At 46.2% G+C, this 19,181-nt stretch overlaps 1 protein-coding gene across 1 annotated transcript in view; it reads right to left on the bottom strand.

The window, feature by feature from the left end:
- The window catches only part of maml3 (mastermind-like transcriptional coactivator 3), a 137,205-nt gene that overhangs the window by 65,372 nt on the left and 52,652 nt on the right, over positions 1-19,181 (bottom strand). Inside the window, exons 2-3 of the mRNA XM_085410764.1 lie at positions 10,518-11,261; positions 2,876-3,814 (exon numbers count right to left, since the gene is read on the bottom strand). Coding sequence (XP_085266890.1) covers positions 2,876-3,814; positions 10,518-11,261 — 1,683 coding nt within the window. The remainder of the gene's footprint in view (positions 1-2,875; positions 3,815-10,517; positions 11,262-19,181) is intronic.

Genomic DNA, 19,181 nt, shown 5'->3' with positions numbered 1-19,181 from the left:
ATCATCACGTGATCTCTGCATTAGCTGTGCGGGACAAATAAAGGATAAGCAGCGATGAAGCTGCTACTAATAATGCAACTGGTTACTCAGCAATATGCTGGCTTTGCAGTGGGAAAACTACCGAATACACCTGAAAGCAATAATTATAATAAACACCGCTTATTATCTGTCTTTCCCATAAAGAGCATGTGCATTTAATACCCCGTTCAGATTCATAGTAGGGGAGATAAGCTGCGATCTTTTTTCCAGGACTATTAATTTGTTGTTTTTGGCATATGCTGTAATTATTTTCAAGAGTTCTCACCATGACATGCTGAAGGAATTTTGCAGCTTTTTATCCACTGGGCCTACAGTTTGGGCACAGATGGTTGGAAAGTCCAAAACTAAGAAACTGAGATTACTAGACATTTTTTTTTAACTGGCACAACAATATTGCCAATTGGCATTAAATCTAATACGACCCACCTCAGTAACACTGATTACAGTTAAGCTATTCTTGAGATTTTGTTTTGCACTTTGATAGGTTTGGAGAAATCATGAGAGACCAATTATATGTTGCTTTCACAGGCTGAGCAGCGTTATAAATGACCTAAGAAGTGATCTCGGTGTCTGAAATCTGTGAAATTTCCCTTCAAGTGCTACACCTAGTAAAAAAAAAAAGAATAAATGACATATTTGTCCCACGTTTTAACGTTTTATAGTTGATTGTGCTGATTTTATTTGAGACGTGTCACTAAAAATAAAACTCGCTAATTACAGTCAATGCAGTCGGGCTGCACGCGTGTAGATAAGTGAATATTTTGCATTTCAGACACTCCACTCGGCATTGCTCACTTATTTCTCTCTTTCCAGGCCCTTGACTTTCTTTGTAATATGCTCCATCCTCCCTCCATAATAAATCTTTCGCTTTCTGCATTTGCCTTTCTCCTCTCTCTCTCCCTCTCTCTTCCTGGTCTCCAACTCTCCTCTGCTCACTCAAATAAATCTCTCCACCCTCCCCTTACACCCGTCCCCCCTCAAAAAAATCTATGCAACACACTCAAACATACATGTGCATTGACCCACTCACGCACACAAACACACAGCGCTCCAGGCAGCAGCCACAAAGGCCTCATATTAATAAATCTGCTCCTTTATTGGTGCTGAGTGTCTCTGGCAGAGAACGAGGGAGGAGAGGGGGAGGAAGGAGGAGGAGCAGGACAGGAGACGCAGAGATCACCAGAGGGGAGGAGGAGGTGACTGACTGACTGTAGCTGTATCATCAGGACATGGCGAGCAGAAGGAGACAGACAGAGACGTAAAGTGCGCCATCAACAAGCACTCGCACACGCAATTTCTATTGATAACCGCACATCAGCCCTGAGATAATGAGGAGCGCCAGAGCCACACAAGTGTGAGGTTTCACTCGAGTATGTGAATATTTGTTAAGATAGAGTCCACCCACACTCAAACGTCCTCCGTCCGGTGGATTATTAAGGACACCTGACACCTGGCTGAACCGCTGGAGCATTCAGAGTGGGCTGTGCTGATCGCCGGGCTCAGGAAACAAACTGCCCGAGGTGGGCTTTCGGTAATGACAGCAGCTAGCTTGGCTTAGTGGTCCAATCTCAGCCATCAGTCAGCTGTGACAGATTGGGGATATGAGCTAAGGAGCCGTTTAGCTGTGGTGCTTGCTGTGGTGTGTGCGCGCTTGTGTGTCTGAGGGGAGGAGGTGGGGGGAGGCTATCAGTGCTGCTAGTGTTGCAGAGGCATCAATACACTCTCGACAGGCCATTTTCCTATGCCTATTCCCAGCCCTGGCTTGTTGCTGGGGCAACTACCGCCATTTTACCTTCCCTGGCTGCACCTCTGGAAGGCTTTTTTTAAAACAGCAATCCATGTTCTGCAGTACGTCCCAAGCAACTGGTCAAACACTCTTAGCTCCTCTATTTTGGGGGGCATTTTTTGGGCATTCTGCTTAAAAATGGGGTCCAAATGAATTTTATAGGAAACCTCCAGTGCACGGGGAGTTTATTTAGCTCTTATTCAAAGGATGAGCAGAAGGTCATAGGTTGAATTTTCCCAGACACACAGACTGTATGAAAAAGATGGCTGTAGCTTCCAGGTATGGTAGCCAATGCAGAAGCACGTTTCTAATGACCAGCAGGGGGCGATTTGTCTGCTTGCAAAAAAAAAGTGTGCTGTATTAAAGAATAAAATTCCACAACTCACTTGAGAAAACGCTTAACTGATAACTGATATGTCCGTCGCTATCAAATGAGCTGGAGTGTCACAGTCAGATCTGCCCGCATTCATGAAATGCCTCAGCTCAGTACTCAAAAACATGACTTTCCAAAGCGATGGGTGACGATGTACATCTTTCTTATGCAGTCTATTGTAACCTCCCTCTCTCCCTAACATGCTCTCATAATCAAAGCCACAAACACTTTAACAGACCAGTCCAATAGCTCTTCAACTAGCTTACCTAGCCTGGACTCCGGGGTCTTGCATTGGGTCAGAAACTTCTCATTGACTTATATACAGTACTTAATATCAACCAGTCAATGCCAGGTCTCCTTGGTGGTACATTTGCTAGTCATATATGGTAAGACTCTCAACTGCAGTTCAACACAAGAATAATGAGGGAGGCGGTGTATAAAGTTCATTATTTACAGAACTGAATTATTATAAAGGCAGAAAACAGAACCAGAAACACTGGACTCAGATATTCACTGACAGTCCAAATATTCATCCACTCTCCAAATCACACAACCTGCAGATGATGGAAACACTCTGGACTTAAGTTTAAGCAACAGTACTGACTGCACATGAACTGCTTTGGAAATAATTCAACCTCCATGTTCTTAAGACCAACAACGCCAAGCTGTCCCCTTACCTGTCCATGAGGCTGCATGGTGTTGTAGGGCATGTTCTGGTTCAACACTTTCTGTTTCATCAGTAACATCCTCTTCTGCTCTTCACTCAGGTGAGCTGTCTGTCCTGGGATTGGCCCTTGCGTCTGACCCGGCCCCGGACCCTGGCCACCACCTCCCGCACCGCCCATATAAGGTGGCATCATGGGGTTCTTGACCTGACTGTTCCCTGGCATGGGCGGGGTCATTCTCTGACCTATGTGATCCACCCCGCTGCCACTGAAGTGACTCAGCGGTTTGGTGTTGCTGTAGGACAACATGCCTGCTGTTTGCTGCTGCTGTTGCTGCTGTTTGGACAGGGCGTTCTGGTTTATGCTGTTTGGCTGCTGCTGGCCCATCATGCCCATGTGGTTGTGAGGGAGGTAGTTGTTCATGGGGGCTTTGGGACCGTTGTTGGGGGCCATGCCACCCACTAGAGGGCCCTGTGGTGTATTAAAGGCTTGCGGTGGATACATCATGGGGCTGTTGGGTTTGTCGTGGTTAAAGTGAGCGGAGTTATAGGGACTGGTTGGAGCGGCTGCAGGTGACCAGTTAGCTGCTTGCTGCTGCTGCTGCTTCTGCATCATTTTATTACGCTGCTGAGCAAATGCTTTCAGCTGCTCTGCATGGGAAAGCTCAGGCGTTACTGGTCCTACAGACTGACTTCCAGGCGGTATCCCCGCTGCTCCAGGTCCAGTGCCCGCCTGACTGACTCCTGGCCCCGGGTTCATCATGTATCCATTCCCAGGCCTAGAGACTGCTTGTGTCTGAGCTTGGGTTGGAGTCTGAGGGGAGCGAGCCACGCAGTTGTGCAATGGCGAACCTGATGCCATAGCAACGGCTGGAGACTGCTGCAAAGGTTGCTGAGGAGGCGTCCCATTGGCAGTGGTGGCAAACTGAGGGCCTGATGAAGATGGTCGCACCTGAGGAGAAACCAAAAGGACATTAGCTCAGGCTCGCACCTTGCAAGTTTTCTACATAACATATTTTTTAATCAGAATACGAAAAGCAAACTGAAAATGATCATTCGAGACTTTATGGGCCATTGCCACCATAAATTTTATACGGATGGGGTTTGGTACCATTTTGAGTACCAAACATTTTAAATACCAAACAATTTGTGTATAGCCATAATAACTAAGCTAAACTTGTCATGGTCCTGGGCCATGTGGGCCCAGTATTCTTAGTTTTCATGTATTTTTGTATTTTGTTCTTTATTTAGGCCATGCTTCCTGGGTTGATCTGTTACGTTGTTCCTTATGTGTTTTCCCTTCGTGACTCTTACCCCCTGTGTGCCCCTCTGTGTATTTATGAGCCCTCGTCTCTCTTTGTGTTTTATTCTATGTTTTCCCCAGCCCGTTATGTCTGCGTTCTCCCCGTGCTCTCTCTCCTCCTGTTTGAACCTCTGTGTACTTCCTGTTTTACTTTGCCCATCTCCCATCAGTGTTACGTTCACTCCTGCCGTGTCTTGTTATGATTATCAGTGTCACCTGTGTTCCCCGTGTGCATCCACTTCCCCTGATCATCCCTCATGTGTATTTAGTCTCTGTGTTTCATACAGTCTGTGTCGCGTCGTCTGTGTTCCCACCCTCCATGTTTCCATGCCCGGTCTGTTGTATTCATAGCCTTACCTTAGTTCATTCCCAGTTTAGGTTTCTGTTTAGTTATTGCTTTTGAGCTGCCCTTATTCTTGTTTGTTTCTCTTGCGTTACCAGCCACAATAAAAGGCTCGCTTTTGTTTAAAGTTTACTCCCGTGTCACTCGTGTCCGCACCTGAGTCCTCCACGCACTCTCCACACGGTCTGTCACAGCGGACCGTGACAGTACGACGCGACCATGACGGACTCAGCGGACATTTCAGAGGAGGTAGGGGAGGAGCTGAACCGGCTCTGCCGCATTATGGATCGCATCATCGGATGCGCGGATCCAAGTGTGGTTTCCACGGGATTGGCGGCCGTGGACGCCGTTTTGTTGCGGGAGCCATGGTTGCGACAGCTCCCCCACCTCGTCGAGGCGTTTGACTCCCTGGGCCCCCTTAAGGAGGAGCTTCGTGCCCGTGCGCTGGCCCAGAGGGTCCTGAATGCCGCCTCAGCACCCACACCTCCGTCCCGTGGACGGGTGTCATCGCCGCTGCCTCATGAGCCAGAGGCTGTGAGAGGTGGAACGCTGAGGTCCACTTCCACTCAGCCATCGCCTCACCGTGGATCGGCTTCCTCGTTTCCGCCACAGTCAAGCTGCACTGACCAGCACACGGAGGCGATGGAGGCCATAGATTTTGGTGACGATGAGCGTCAGCAGGTGTTGCGGGCTTATCGGGAGGAGGAGCTCCGTTGGAAGCCTTGGCTCATTCCCGAGGAGGAGCTCCCACCTATCGCCCTGCTTCAGACCGGCCACTCACCGTCACCCCCTCGCGAGGACTTCACGTCTCCGGCCGCTTGTCTGGCGAGGATGTGGGCAGAGGAGGAAGACTCGATCCCAACAGTTAACGCTGCCGCGCTCGCGGCCGCTCCGAGGAGGAAGCGGCGTCGGCGTCGCTCTACACGGCACTCAGAGGTTAGTGATAACGTTCTGTTGCCACTGAAACGCCCTGGATGTAGTGAGGGCGAGGGCCTTGGAAAGACAATTAAGGTCTCGGAGATGGAGACACAATTTACCTGTACTGTTAACTCTGTCACCCCCCCATGCACCTCATCACGGTCTGTTTTTTCGGGGGCCAGTGAAGAAGCTGCCTTTTCCATGCCTCTGACTGCTAATGTTGAAGGTGTTAATCCTGTGCCCACGTTGTGTTTTGACAACAAAGCTAAACTTTCTGGTGTTGGGCACGCTATTCTTGGGGAAGACACACTGCCATCACCGAACTGTGAAACCGACACTGCCAAACCGACCATAGACTCTTCAGTCCTGAGAATTAAACCAAGTGATGTACTGTTAAACCCTGGTATTACGTATGAGCAGGATGAGGGGGACATTAGCGAAAAAGGATGTACTAATGATTCTGCACACCCAGAACCTCCATCTTCCACTGAGAGGGCTTCTTTTAAGACCGCTAGGGCATTTGGGGCCTTATTTAAGACCGTGTCTCAGCCCCTGCTGTCTGTTAACCGCAAATCAAGTGAGAAAGCTTCTGATCTGACCAGTAGTAAGACTGTATTGCCCTTGGCTAGCACCCCCATTTCCGAGTCAGTTTACTTTGTTCCCGAGTCAAATAACAAATGTTCTGTTTATATAACTAGACCAGCGAAAGAAGAAATGTCCAGTGTTGATCATGAAAATGTCTGTTATGATCCTGTGCTGATCGGTCCCCATGTTCCTCACTCTGCTGATGGTTTGACCAGAGTGAGTGCTTTGGAGCCCGACATCAGCGACTGCTTTTCTACACCAGTCCATCGGGCCGGGACGATTATTATGGGTCTGCCAGGTTTCCCTATGTCTGTGAATGACATTGCAATTTCCGTTAATACAACACTGAAGGACTGTTTAAGTTATGCTCCCGCATTATCCAATGACAAGGCTGAATTTCATGTTTCAAAGGCTGTCGGGGGGGAGCGCCATGCTAGCCATTACAACCCAGCTAGCCCTTTAACTGCACCCCTGGGCCAGGACCTTTTGACAGCAGTTAATGAACTGGCCGATCTAAAGACAATTCAGCCGGATGGCTCAGAGCCAGTCCACTATGTTTTCTGTGCAAAGCCAGGTCCATGTGCATTCCACTCACTAGCCTTCCACAGCCGATTAGTGTGTGTGGCTGAATCCCCCCTTAACTCAGTCTCGCCTACGGGGGGCTTAGACTCCAATAAGCGTAGTTATTTCCTATGTGACTGCCAAATTATTATGTTAAAATCATCTGCACATAGTCCTGGTTGTTTTATGTGGGTTCATGAATCATGTCTTGGCCTTAAGAATCATGCTTCCTGGGACAGTATAACTATCACTTGTGTCACTGAGCCAACTTATTTCAGGTCTGAAATGTTGTTTGAATCATGCTCCAAGACAGAAGATGTGTTTAGCTCCCCAAGAAGGGCAACTAAGGACAATTTGGACTATGTTAAGGGCTTAGAGACTTTAAGGTCTTTGTCTGTTGTTGCTCCTCTGCTTGCACCTGACAAAGTCAATATCTGGAACTTTGTGCTCACTCCCAGGGTGGCTGTGGCGTTGCCTGACCTCTCACCTGCGTCTGATCTCCAGGTAGAGGCAGGGGTCACCCAGCCAGCACCTGAGCTAGTTCTCACCACTGGGGTCAGGGCAGCCGTAGGTCAGCCATATCCTGCACCTGCATCTGCACCTCAGGTGGGAATGGCTGCCGTCCGGTTTGTTCCTACACCCAGGTTGGTTCCCAAGGTTATGCCAGTCAGTGCACAGCTGAGCTCCGCACCCAGCCTAGGCACTCGGGTGGGAGCGGTTGACGCTCTGCAGGCGCCTGCACCAACTGATGCTTCCATTATAGGCCCCAGGGTCTCATCACCGCCGCAATGGCCTCACGCCTCGTCCGCTGGAGGGCCCGAGGAGCCCGTTCAGCCTCACGCCACGTCAGCTGGAGGGCCCGAGGAGCCCGTTCAGCCTCACGCCACGTCAGCTGGAGGGCCCGAGCCGCCCGTTCAGCCTCACGCCACGTCTGCTGGGGGGCCCGAGCCGCCCATCCAGCCACCTTCTGCTTCTGCTCCTCCTGGTCCAGCTCCAGCCTGTGCTTCGTCTGCTGCAGCTCCAGCCTGTGCTTCGTCTGCTGCAGCTCCAGCCTGTGCTTCGTCTGCTGCAGCTCCAGCCTGTGCTTCGTCTGCTGCAGCTCCAGCCTGTGCTTCGCCTGGCCCAGCCTCAGAGTCTTCGTCCTCGCCTGGCCCAGCCTCAGAGTCTTCGTCCTCGCCTGGCCCAGCCTCAGAGTCTTCGTCCTCGTCTGGCCCAGCCTCAGAGTCTTCGTCCTCGTCTGGCCCAGCTTCAACTTTGGCTTCTGCTCCTCCTGGCCCAGCTTCAGCCTGTGCTTCGCCTGGTCCAGCTTCATCCGAGTCTTTATCCTCGCCTGGTCCAGCCTCAGCCTCTGCAGCGACGCCTGGTCCGGCCCCCGCATCGCCATCGTCTGGTCCTGCCTCGTCTGGTCCTGCCTCGACTGGTCCTGTGCCCACCAGGCCATGGCCAACACGCCTGAGACTGGAGAGCCGCCGCTGCCTTCCGCGCGGTCGGCCCCCTGAACTGCTCCGTCGTCTCCTTCGCCGCCGCCGCTGCCTACCGCGTGGTCGGCCCCCTGAACTGCTCCGTCGTCTCCTTCGCCGCCGCCGCTGCCTTCCGCGCGGCCGGCCTCCGGACCAGCTCTGTCACCTGTGCCACCCGCCTGGTCGGCCCCCTGACCGTGTGACCCGTGAACTCTTGTGCCTGTGGGCTCTGGGTCGGCCCCCTGAACCTTATTTGGACTATAGTCATGTGCTCCTGTGTTTTCTGTTGTTTGTTTTTGTTTCCCGTTCTGGTCCCTCCGTCCTGGTCCCCCGCCTCCCGCCCTGGGTGGGTTTTTTTTCTGTTTTTGTTTTGTTTCTCGGGTTTGGGCTGTCGGGAGCCAGCCCTTTAGGGGGGGGTGATGTCATGGTCCTGGGCCATGTGGGCCCAGTATTCTTAGTTTTCATGTATTTTTGTATTTTGTTCTTTATTTAGGCCATGCTTCCTGGGTTGATCTGTTACGTTGTTCCTTATGTGTTTTCCCTTCGTGACTCTTACCCCCTGTGTGCCCCTCTGTGTATTTATGAGCCCTCGTCTCTCTTTGTGTTTTATTCTATGTTTTCCCCAGCCCGTTATGTCTGCGTTCTCCCCGTGCTCTCTCTCCTCCTGTTTGAACCTCTGTGTACTTCCTGTTTTACTTTGCCCATCTCCCATCAGTGTTACGTTCACTCCTGCCGTGTCTTGTTATGATTATCAGTGTCACCTGTGTTCCCCGTGTGCATCCACTTCCCCTGATCATCCCTCATGTGTATTTAGTCTCTGTGTTTCATACAGTCTGTGTCGCGTCGTCTGTGTTCCCACCCTCCATGTTTCCATGCCCGGTCTGTTGTATTCATAGCCTTACCTTAGTTCATTCCCAGTTTAGGTTTCTGTTTAGTTATTGCTTTTGAGCTGCCCTTATTCTTGTTTGTTTCTCTTGCGTTACCAGCCACAATAAAAGGCTCGCTTTTGTTTAAAGTTTACTCCGGTGTCACTCGTGTCCGCACCTGAGTCCTCCATGCACTCTCCACACGGTCTGTCACAGCGGACCGTGACAAAACTAACAAGCAGTTTACTGCTGAATGCTATTTGGCTTGAAAAGGAAGTCGCCTTTACCTTCCGATGAAGTTAACTTATGATAGTGCATTTGTTCCATTTGTAAGGTTTACTTTGTAACTGTAAGTTTGCCCCAATTACAGCAAGACCAGGAAGCCACAGCTGTGGTTGCTGCATTGCTCATTGCTTGCATGAAATGGCATCAACAGGCCAACAAAGCTTGATTTTCTGGAGTCTTTGAGGTGCTAGGTGTCGCTAGAAAACTGAAAAAATGAAATAGAAGCAGCTGTTTCTCTCTCTGTGCTATTTGGAAACCTCTGTGCTTCTGAATTTAAGCTTCACAGAGACGCTTGTAACAATGAAGACTGCCAACCACCGGATAAACTGCTTGCTGTATTTCATAATAACACCACAGAGAGTTAATCTATCTTGTGCGACCACCACAGAGCCTACAGAGCATCTAGGCCCAATAACTTTAGCTGGCAAGGCAGTTGTCATTTTACTTAGAAGCTTCTTTCAGCTGCAGCCTTATTCACAACAGGTCGTCACAGAGGATGAATTTTCATATTTTCATATGGCACAGATTTTTATGCCAGATGCCCGTACTGACACAACACTCCCAGGGACCTATGTTTCCTCCCAAGTTTCAAACTAGAGGTCTTCCACATGTTAGGCAAATGTGTTACCAACTTCACTTTAATGCAGTTAGAACAGCTGAGAAATGTCCAGAAAGTTGGACATTTTCTGTGTTGGCCTGCATTCCGGGCTGATTATATTCCGTTGGGCAGTATATATCATTTCTGTACTGAACTGTGCATCAATCTAACCTCAAAGAAGCATAACAGGAATGACTCTCAGGAATCAGGTCTCAAGCTGATGACACAATTTACATCACTTGGATGGATGCGGAGAATACAATCGAGGATTAATGAACTGCAGAAATGCAGCAAATTCCTAAGTAGAAGTTTTGCTTACTTTAGAGATTTTTTTCCTTTATTCATTTTTGTGTTTTGCTAAAAGCTGCTTGTGTAAGACCAAAATGCTTCACAGGTAGCTTATGAAACACATCAATACTCTCATACACTTAGAAACCACTTCAGGTTTGTTTCTTGTTGATCACATAATTAACAGCTTCATTCAGGTATTAGTCGTTTAAAACCAGTTTGGACTTAAATCAATCGGATCAAAAAGTTGAATCAGTGAAGAAATCTTAAAAGAGCAGCGACTGCGCTCTAAGAGCTATAATTTTATCTTCAGAAATAACAGTGAGAGACATATATCATATAAATAAATACAGAAGTCTGATTCACCTGAGGTGGTCATGACTTAGATTATGAGTTTGGGTTAAATACCCCTTCCAGTGGACATCGTGTTGACTTTCTTGATACTGACCTGTGGTGAACCCATGGGAACCTGTGGGCCTCCCTGTGGAGGCTGAGGTGGAGGAGGAGGCAGTGCTGCTGGCGCGGCCCCCCCTCCCGCTGTTGTCGTATTCCCGGCTGCTTCCTGTGGGCCCGGCGTCTGATTGTTTGCCGGCCTGCCAAACTCAGCCTCTTTCTTTTCGTCAAAGTCCTCGTTGAAGAGGTCGTGCATATCGTCCTCTGGCACAGTATTGGCCAGCTCATCGATCAGCTCCTGCCACTCCTGGTCGTTGAGGTTAATGTCAGAGAACAGCTTGTTCTGATTGGACAGAGACTGGGGATCAGACGACTCCATTCCACCCCCGTCATCCAGGGGCTCCTGTTTCAAGTCTTTGAGGAGGCCGAAGCTGTCCTCCAAGTCCAGTGAGCCATTTAGCTTCATGTCTGGAAGGTGGCTGCCACCGTTCTTCCCCAGCTCATCTGATGTCCGGCCTACATGGTTCCCATTGCTGTTTGTAGTGTTGTTACCGGCAGAAGTGTTAGGCCCGCAGTGTAAGGGCTTAATGTCCATTTGGTGATGCAGTGGAGAGATGGGCGGCACATTGTTGTTATTATTGTTATTAGGGAGTCCTGTTAGTGAGTCCATGCCGCTGGAGCCTTCCTTCCGTACCCGTTTGGTGGTCGGCGAGTAGTTGCCTCCATCACAGATCCCATTCTGGTCTCCGTTGAGGGGCGATCGTGCGCTGTCCAGTTTTCTCTTTACAGTCTCCTGGAGCTGAAACAGAAATAAAAGATGGTAAAGAGGCCGAATTACACTTTTGTTATTTACAGTTATCTAGATATACTCACAAACTGTATGTGCAAATAATCCCTGTGAGCCAAAAGTTTTTCTACTCTTGGAACTGTTTGCTATCAGAAAGAGGTGTCCACAACAGAGCCATCTCAAGCACAGACGCTCCAACCTAGTGCTTGTCAAGCCTCCTGCTTCTGAGAGCTAGCCAATTAGAAGAAAGTTGGCTTTAAATGGGAAGAGATACAGTGGCTTATTTCAGTCACTGGATCGACTGAGGGACTGTGCTATGTTGAACTGTGAATCCTGCAAAGGATGCTAATGTGACCCTGGAAATAAGCTCAATACGACCACTTTAAGAAGTTATCTTGTGTGTCTTATCTTCTGTTTGGAAGGATGGTCTCATTTGGATCAATTCACATTCAGAAAGCAACCCCATAATCACCTTATGATTGTGATTATCGCTACAGCATGCTAGCAATACAGCAGAGCTAAGGTAGCTTATTTCAGAGAATGGATGGCTGTACCGCGGCCTAGTTTAAGAAACTATGATTTATGCAAAGCCACTCAAAGCAGAACACAAGAAGAAAAACCCCCCAATGAGTGTCCTTTAAAGCTGGAGGCCACCAGAGATGGAACGTGTTAGTAACAGGAACTTTTCTGTGGTCTTCAGGGGGCTAATCATGAACACAACATGAGATACAAATCAATATAACAACAGGCTTCTTCCTCTCCACACACAGAGAACTGTCATGAGAAGGAGGGAAGGAAGTAAGTGTACTGAAGATCAAAATATCACCAAGACAAATCAATTACATGTTAAGCTCGGATTCATTCTCTGAAATTAGGCGTGCAGGCCAGGGATTTTTCTCAGTCCACGTTCCCTATTTCTTCATGGATGCAATAAAAAAAAAGAAAGAAAGAAAGAAAAAACACAGAAAAAGATGTAAATCCTGTAGGAGGGTTTCAGGGCATGTTTCCCAACACTCGCCTCGGGAGAAATTCTTTTAAATATCAACTTTACACTGTGGATATATTTTAATCTTTATCGTGACGATTAATGGTAGAAACCCACCCGAGAATTAGAGTAATCTTTCTGCACAAAAAATCATGTAAGTGAGACAACAGTTCAGAGCACTTAAAATGACAAAAAAAGGAAAAAAAACAGGAGAGTGCAAAGTGGTGTCCAAAATTACATTAAAGTGCTCGTTCTGAAATGGAACAAGATAATGAACATTCGAACATTCAGTTTACATGAAAAAATTAAAGTTAAGTAAATTATCACAGCGTTGCCGCATTTACTCACACAATTTGTCATGATGACAGTGCTATATACACAGTGGTGGTGATGAGTCTGTAAGCGAAAATTAATGTGGTGTTTGCTCTCTGCAACTGCTCTTTGGTCAAGTGGAAGACAGGGCGAAGATATTATGCTTAGAAATTGATTTCTCAACAAGTGTTTTTCCAAATATGTTCAGACGCTACTAAAAGTGAGCAATTTGGAAAAGAGTTAAAGCCTGTATTTAAAAAAACCACCATATCAAATGGCAAAACTGTCAAATTACTTGCTGTAAAAAAATATAAATGCCAATTTTGCGTTGCAACAATGAGTTGGGGAAGCCACAGCAAACTTTTCCAGAAGCAAAGGTGGAGATGGGTTCAACGCTCTGCGAAAGACTGTGGGCAAATAGTTCACGATTTAAGAAGAACGCAAAACAGGAAAGAATACATAATATCAATAAATGATTCAGAGAAATCTCTGCATGTGAGGGACTAGGCTGGAAAACAATACTGAGCTGCCCCGGGCCAAACTGCGATAAAAAGAGACAGGATTTTGTAGCGGAAGTAACTGCAAGGGCTCATGAACACTTCTTAAAACCAGTGTCAGTGAGCATCATTTCACACTGCATCCACAAAAGTTAAAATCGTATAAAGAAAATGATCATATGAACATGATTCAGAAAAGCTTCACTGGGCCAAAGATGGTGAACTGAGGTGAAGCACAAAAGTGAACAATAAAATCTGCATTTCTTTTAAGAAATCATGGCTGGTGTCCGTGAGGAAAGAAGTGACCAGCTTTTATCAGCACACAAAAACCAAAATTCTCTTAGAATAATAGAGAAAACCCTGATAGTCAAGGATGTGATGACATAGTGGAACAAACTGAAAAAGACATTTCCTGTATATGTTTTTTTCAGTTTTGTAAGAACACAATATCAGTTAATTCTCTTTTTTATAAAAGTCGCATTTTTATTTTGTTTTTGCACATCTGGTTTTAGTTCGATAAACCTGCTGATCTGCAGAATCTGATCTATCTCAGACACATCAGAGCCCTCTGCCAGTAAAAACATTCATGACAGCTAACCTGAATAAAGTTTTAATCCCAAACAAAGTAACTAAAACAGGAGGAAAGACAAGAGAAGGCTAGCAGCCCTCCTGATGAACAATACCAGCATTTGTTTTTCCGAGGAGGTAAAGAAACGTCAAAGGAACATCTGGAGTATTTGGCCCATTATTAACATCGGCCCCACATCTTACTGTAGGAAGCCTCCGCCGCTCCGTGTCTCACAGCATAAGATAACGACGGGGTGCTAACAAACGCTGGCTGGCAGTTAAGGTAATCACTGTCATAGACCTGTGTGGGAGAGGACAGGATGTACGGAGGCATGTGACATAACCCGAGTAATGGCAGGAGACACCCGAGACAAAGAAAGAGGCAGAAAATCTAAAAAAAATCCCACCAGTTTGGCCTTTTTTTTTTTTTATAAAAGCAAAAATGAGCTTTTCAAGTGGATACAGTTAAAAATCGACAGTCTTACGGAGCAGTGGTGACGGGGAAGACTCTGCTGTATAATTGTCAGCAGGGGGGAGTTTTACAGTTAGCTAACAACTGAGTGTGACTGATGATAGAGGGCTTTCAGCTCAGTGCAGCAGTGATACTTTTATCATTGCTTTCCCGAAGATAAAAAAAACTCTGAACGTGGATCTATTTTAGTAGGAATGTATTTTCTACAGCACCTGAGATTGAGTTGTTAAGAAACAATAAAGATGATGGCCACATGTTTAAATCAAAGCTGAATGCATTCACTGCCCATGCGAGATTAAACATAGAAGCGGGCACAACGCAGACGCAAGTAAACGCTAAGAAATGTGCAAGAATCAAATTGCCATGAAAAAAAAAAGAGGCAAAGAGAATAACAAGTTAGGTTCCTGTGCAATTTCTGTGCAATTTAATAAACTCTCAATCTCAATTTTACCCCCAACTCCTGTTAATTTCAAACCCTAATGAAGTTGGCAGAAAAATAGCTGATGCTATTAAAATGACGAATGGGAAGCGGGGACCTCATTTATGAAAGGTTCCCAGGGTACAAATTTGATGCTCCCACACGAACCTTAGAAATAGTGCAGGATTCAATCAAAAAGATTATCATTTTTAGTCATGGCTTCACTTTCAATTTCATGTCCAAAGACCGGATGCTATAAATACTTCCATCTTTACAATCGTAAAGGGACAGGTCACCCTCAAATCGAATGTACCTGTTCTTCCTCTGACCTCTGTTCGAGACTGTTTTGGAGATGTCTGCTTCTCTTGAATTTGGAATCAGCTTTGAACTTGAGAAGAGTTCAAATCGAGACCAACCTGCCTCACTTCACATCATCAGCGCTTATTTCTCAAGTTGCTAAATATCATTGACTTTCTGCATTCTCTGGTTGCGAAATCACACCTAATCGCTTCCTGTCTTGATTGTTATTTGTCACCTGATTTGAGAGAACAATTCCTAATAAATACAAATTCTGATGGCGTAGGATTGGAGTTCAGGATGGTGACCTCACCCATGGTTTGTATAGAAAACAGCTGTAATCTTATATTGCATTAATGGTTTTATATAGTGGTTGTTATCAACGTGTAGAAAAGCTGCTTGAACAAAGATGCAAAGACTCACCAACACGCGTGGATGGGAGCCTTTTACAAGTCTTTTATACAGCACGTGCCGCCTGCACATCTACATTTCAAACAGCCTCCTCAGCTCAGAAGCCGCAAAATATTTTGTAAAATCCACACTCTCCACTGTCGCATGTGAAAGAGTCAAACACACACACAGACACACACACGTACACAATGGAAGCACCACCGATACGTGTATGTGTGCAAATGCGCACTTAGCTCTTTGTTATTCAGATGGAACAACAGACAAAATATATTCAGATTGTATTCTGACCCGGAGGTGGACCCATTCAAGCTGGCAGGAAAACACTCACACACACACACACACACACACACACACACACACACACACACACACACACACACACACACACACACACACATTCACACTCCAGTAAACCAAGAAAGTAAAAAAAAAAGGATGATGTGTGCTTCATGTTGCAGTGTGTGTGTGTGTGTGTGTGTGTGTGTGTGTGTGCTAGAGGTTCCTCTTCTGCTCTCCACATTGACTGACAGTCAGCATAATTATCTTCATGACATGATAAACAGTATTAGTATTGGCAACCAAAAAAGAAACTACAGTGTATGCATTTGTGTGTGTGTCTGTGTGTGTGTGTGTTGATCTCTTAGCCATTAAAGCAACAACTAAGGAACAAAAAAAAAGGAAAACACGCGTTTCCACTGTCACGACACGATTTCAGTGTGTGTGTGTGTGTGTGTGTGGTCCTGCAATCAATGGGTTTAAATAATTCAGGCCTCCTCTGTCTGTGTGTGTTTGTGTGTCTGAGTGTGTGTGTGTTACAGGCTTTCCCTAAATGCCAGTGACTCATGTTGGTAATAACAGACTCGTCTTTCAAAGCCCACCTATAAAAACTCCCATAATTATCCAGGTGGTGTGAACTGTCGCACCCTCCCACACACGCACACACACACGTACAGGTTTTAAATACACACCCACTTAAAAAAAAAAACACACAAAAAAAAACATTTAACCTTCTTAATAGGATCGTGAATCTGGAGAAAGAAACAAAGGAAACAAAAAAAGAGGAGACCAGACCAAAGCACTGTGGTCCTGCCTGCTCGGGGAGTCAGCATGCTGCTGCCCGAGGGAACGTGAAAGGATCCGGTGCTGGTGCAAAATACTTTAAGTATTCACTGTAGCAAATTTCTTTTATTTTAGCACAATTAACAACCTAATTAAACCTGTGAATCACACTGAACCTAGCAGTGTTTCTTTCTGACAATCACAGCAATGAAATACCTTTGAAGCCGACGGAATCGAGAGGAATGGAGGAGCGTTTGCATGTGTAAGAGAAAGAATCCAGGCCGCGAGAAGAGAGATGACATCGAGACTCATAGACAAAGATTTTTGAAGTAGTTTAATCAAGCTGGAGTGGTTAGCGAGAGCTAGAGGGAAGAAAAGAGCATTGGAGTTCAAAAAATAAAAAAAATATAAAAGACTAAAGACAGGAGAGGGAAAAAAAAAGGAGAGCGCTGCTTGTTTTGCCTCCTGTATTCTTTGACATAAACACCTGCTGACTGCTCCTCTGCCTGCTCCCACAACAGACAGAGGGAGAACGACAAAAGCGAGGAGAGACAAAGGTGAAAGAGAGAGACACGCACGCTCGCGAGGAGGAAGAAGGGATTTATTTGTCAGGCAGATGGTCTTTCTCCTTTGAGCGGAGGAGCTACCAGAACATGAAGATGAAGAAGAGGAGAAAGAGGAGGAGAAAGGGTGAAGCAGAGAAAGAGGTGTGGAGGGGGGGGGGGCTAGATAGGTGGCTTGATGGAAAGGCATAGCGCTCCAAATGACAGCGGGGAGCAAACGATGAGAGGGTGATCAGAGAAGGAGAGGGAGGCAGAGAAGAGAGACAGAGATGGAGCCACTAAGGTGCTGTTGTTATAGCAACCTGCTGCTCTGGTGCTTTGTGCGCAGCGTCCTCCGTCTTCTTCGTCTTCCTCCTTTTTCCTTCTCCTCCTCTCGCTCACTTACTCACTCTCCGACACCCTGCCTTCTCTCCCTCCCTCTCCTCCTCTCTCTCTTCCCTCCTTCCTTTCTTTGGCTCGCTCTTCTGGAAACTTAAGCATTGCATCAAATTCGAGTCCCAGCATTAAAGGAACGACTCCGCGTCGAGACAGTTCGGGGTATTTATTTCAAATTACAAACTATATGTGAAGGTAGCTAGCTTCATGTTTCTTAATCTAAGGGGGAAAAAACGTGAAATCATTTGTCTCTAAAATGAGACTCATTTATTGTTACTACGACAACATCACTGAAGATACACCTAACCAAAAGACATATAACAGTGGCATCTTCTGTGAAAAATAACTGCAACACATTTCATCAATGCCACGAAGCTGTTCATCACACCTTCCTTTGCAAGTCAGTTCTTCCTCCACTCCCGCTTTTCTTACCTGTCCCTGCACACGAGAGACGGACGTACTCCCCGTGACGTCACCCACTGGTTTGTAAACTTCAACTTGACCATTTTGGCCATCTTAGTTCTGGAAACTAAGCGTGTGATAACAATCCGCAAATAGTGCTCATAGGCGTGCTCGGTTTTACAGGTGACTTACAAAAGCTGCACTGATTTCTAAACACAGGCACAGTCAGTTTATTTCAATGTCAAAATTAATTAAGACATGTTTTCAGGGTTAAACATCATTAAATAGCAGTAAATGGCATGTTGCAAACGTTAGTAGATCAGTAAATTTGTAAATAGTGACAGTAGTGCTTTTTTAAAGGCAAAAACCCAGTCCACACTGGCACTACTTATCTGAATCTGGCTCAGAAATAGCTAAGACTTGCTGGATATTTCACTATAAATCTGGCCACACATAAGAAAATGAAGACCCTGCGGTATAAGAGTTGAAAAAGCAACTGAGACCAAAAACCCATCAGGAAAATGTTTAATAAGGTCATAAATCAAGTGTGCAGCAGCGTCATTTTCTCATAGACTTCTATACAACCGGACTTCTTTTGGCAACCACACGGGTCGCCCCCTGCTGGCCATTAGAAAGAATGCAGGTTTAAAGCATTGTAATGGGAATAACATGTAACCACATGCCAGTTGAGATTCCGCTCTGGTAGGCTGAATGGGTCTCAATGAGGTGTATAGAAACAGACTCCTTTTTTTGTCATGTGTTTATCCAGCACTTTATTTATTTATGCCCAGCCAGAACATTTTGGGCAGTAAGAGACCAGTGCTAACTACCGAAAATCTGGTTCTCACTTTCCCCCCCAGGATGCTGGTTGTGGTATTGAAGGTTAGGCAAGAGGAAGGACTTTGATTCAACTCGGGTTGCAAATGACATGGCAGGCCACATTTAAGAGATTTTTTTTGGCTTCTGAGGCGCTTTACAGTCCAACTCCCAGAGACACAAACACACCAAGCTGCACACTGATTTAACACTTGGCTGGTTAGACAGAAAATAAAAGAATAACCTTTATTTTTGCTAGCACTTAGATTATTGTATAGTAAAAATTACAGTATTTGAGCAACTCAAAGCTACCTCTAGCACACCTAATGATTTTCTTGTCAGTATCTCTGATCCATGAACTCAGCAGCCGAGTCCACAGCACAAAGGAACCAGCAGAGCTTTATTTTTTTTTTTTTGAACTGACGCTAAAACCACAGCGGTGAAGATTTAGCGAGCCCGTCCAAAAAGCGAGTACACCTGCACACCTGTCTATGAGGAGAGACGAAGGCTCTGTAAAGTGAGGCTGCAGAGAGGAATTACACCCTGTGGATCGAGTGTGTTCAAGTAGTTACATTTCTGCACCCACTGAAACAAACAGACGCATGAGTATCAGCCATAATTTAAATTTCACTTGTTTTCCCTGGTGCGGGCCTGTGTGTGCCACGCTTTGAGTGTGTTTGTGAGAGTGTGGTTGTTCCTGGTCTGGCCCACTAGACTGTGAAATGAGTCAATTAAATCAAACAGGTCTTTAATAAGGA

The sequence above is a fragment of the Rhamphochromis longiceps genome, linkage group LG6 (genome assembly GCF_057381845.1).
Source record: "Rhamphochromis longiceps isolate RC_006_pf linkage group LG6, R_longiceps_female_GT1.1, whole genome shotgun sequence".
NCBI classification, from domain to species: domain Eukaryota; kingdom Metazoa; phylum Chordata; class Actinopteri; order Cichliformes; family Cichlidae; genus Rhamphochromis; species Rhamphochromis longiceps.
This window is presented reverse-complemented; position numbering and strand designations above follow the sequence as displayed.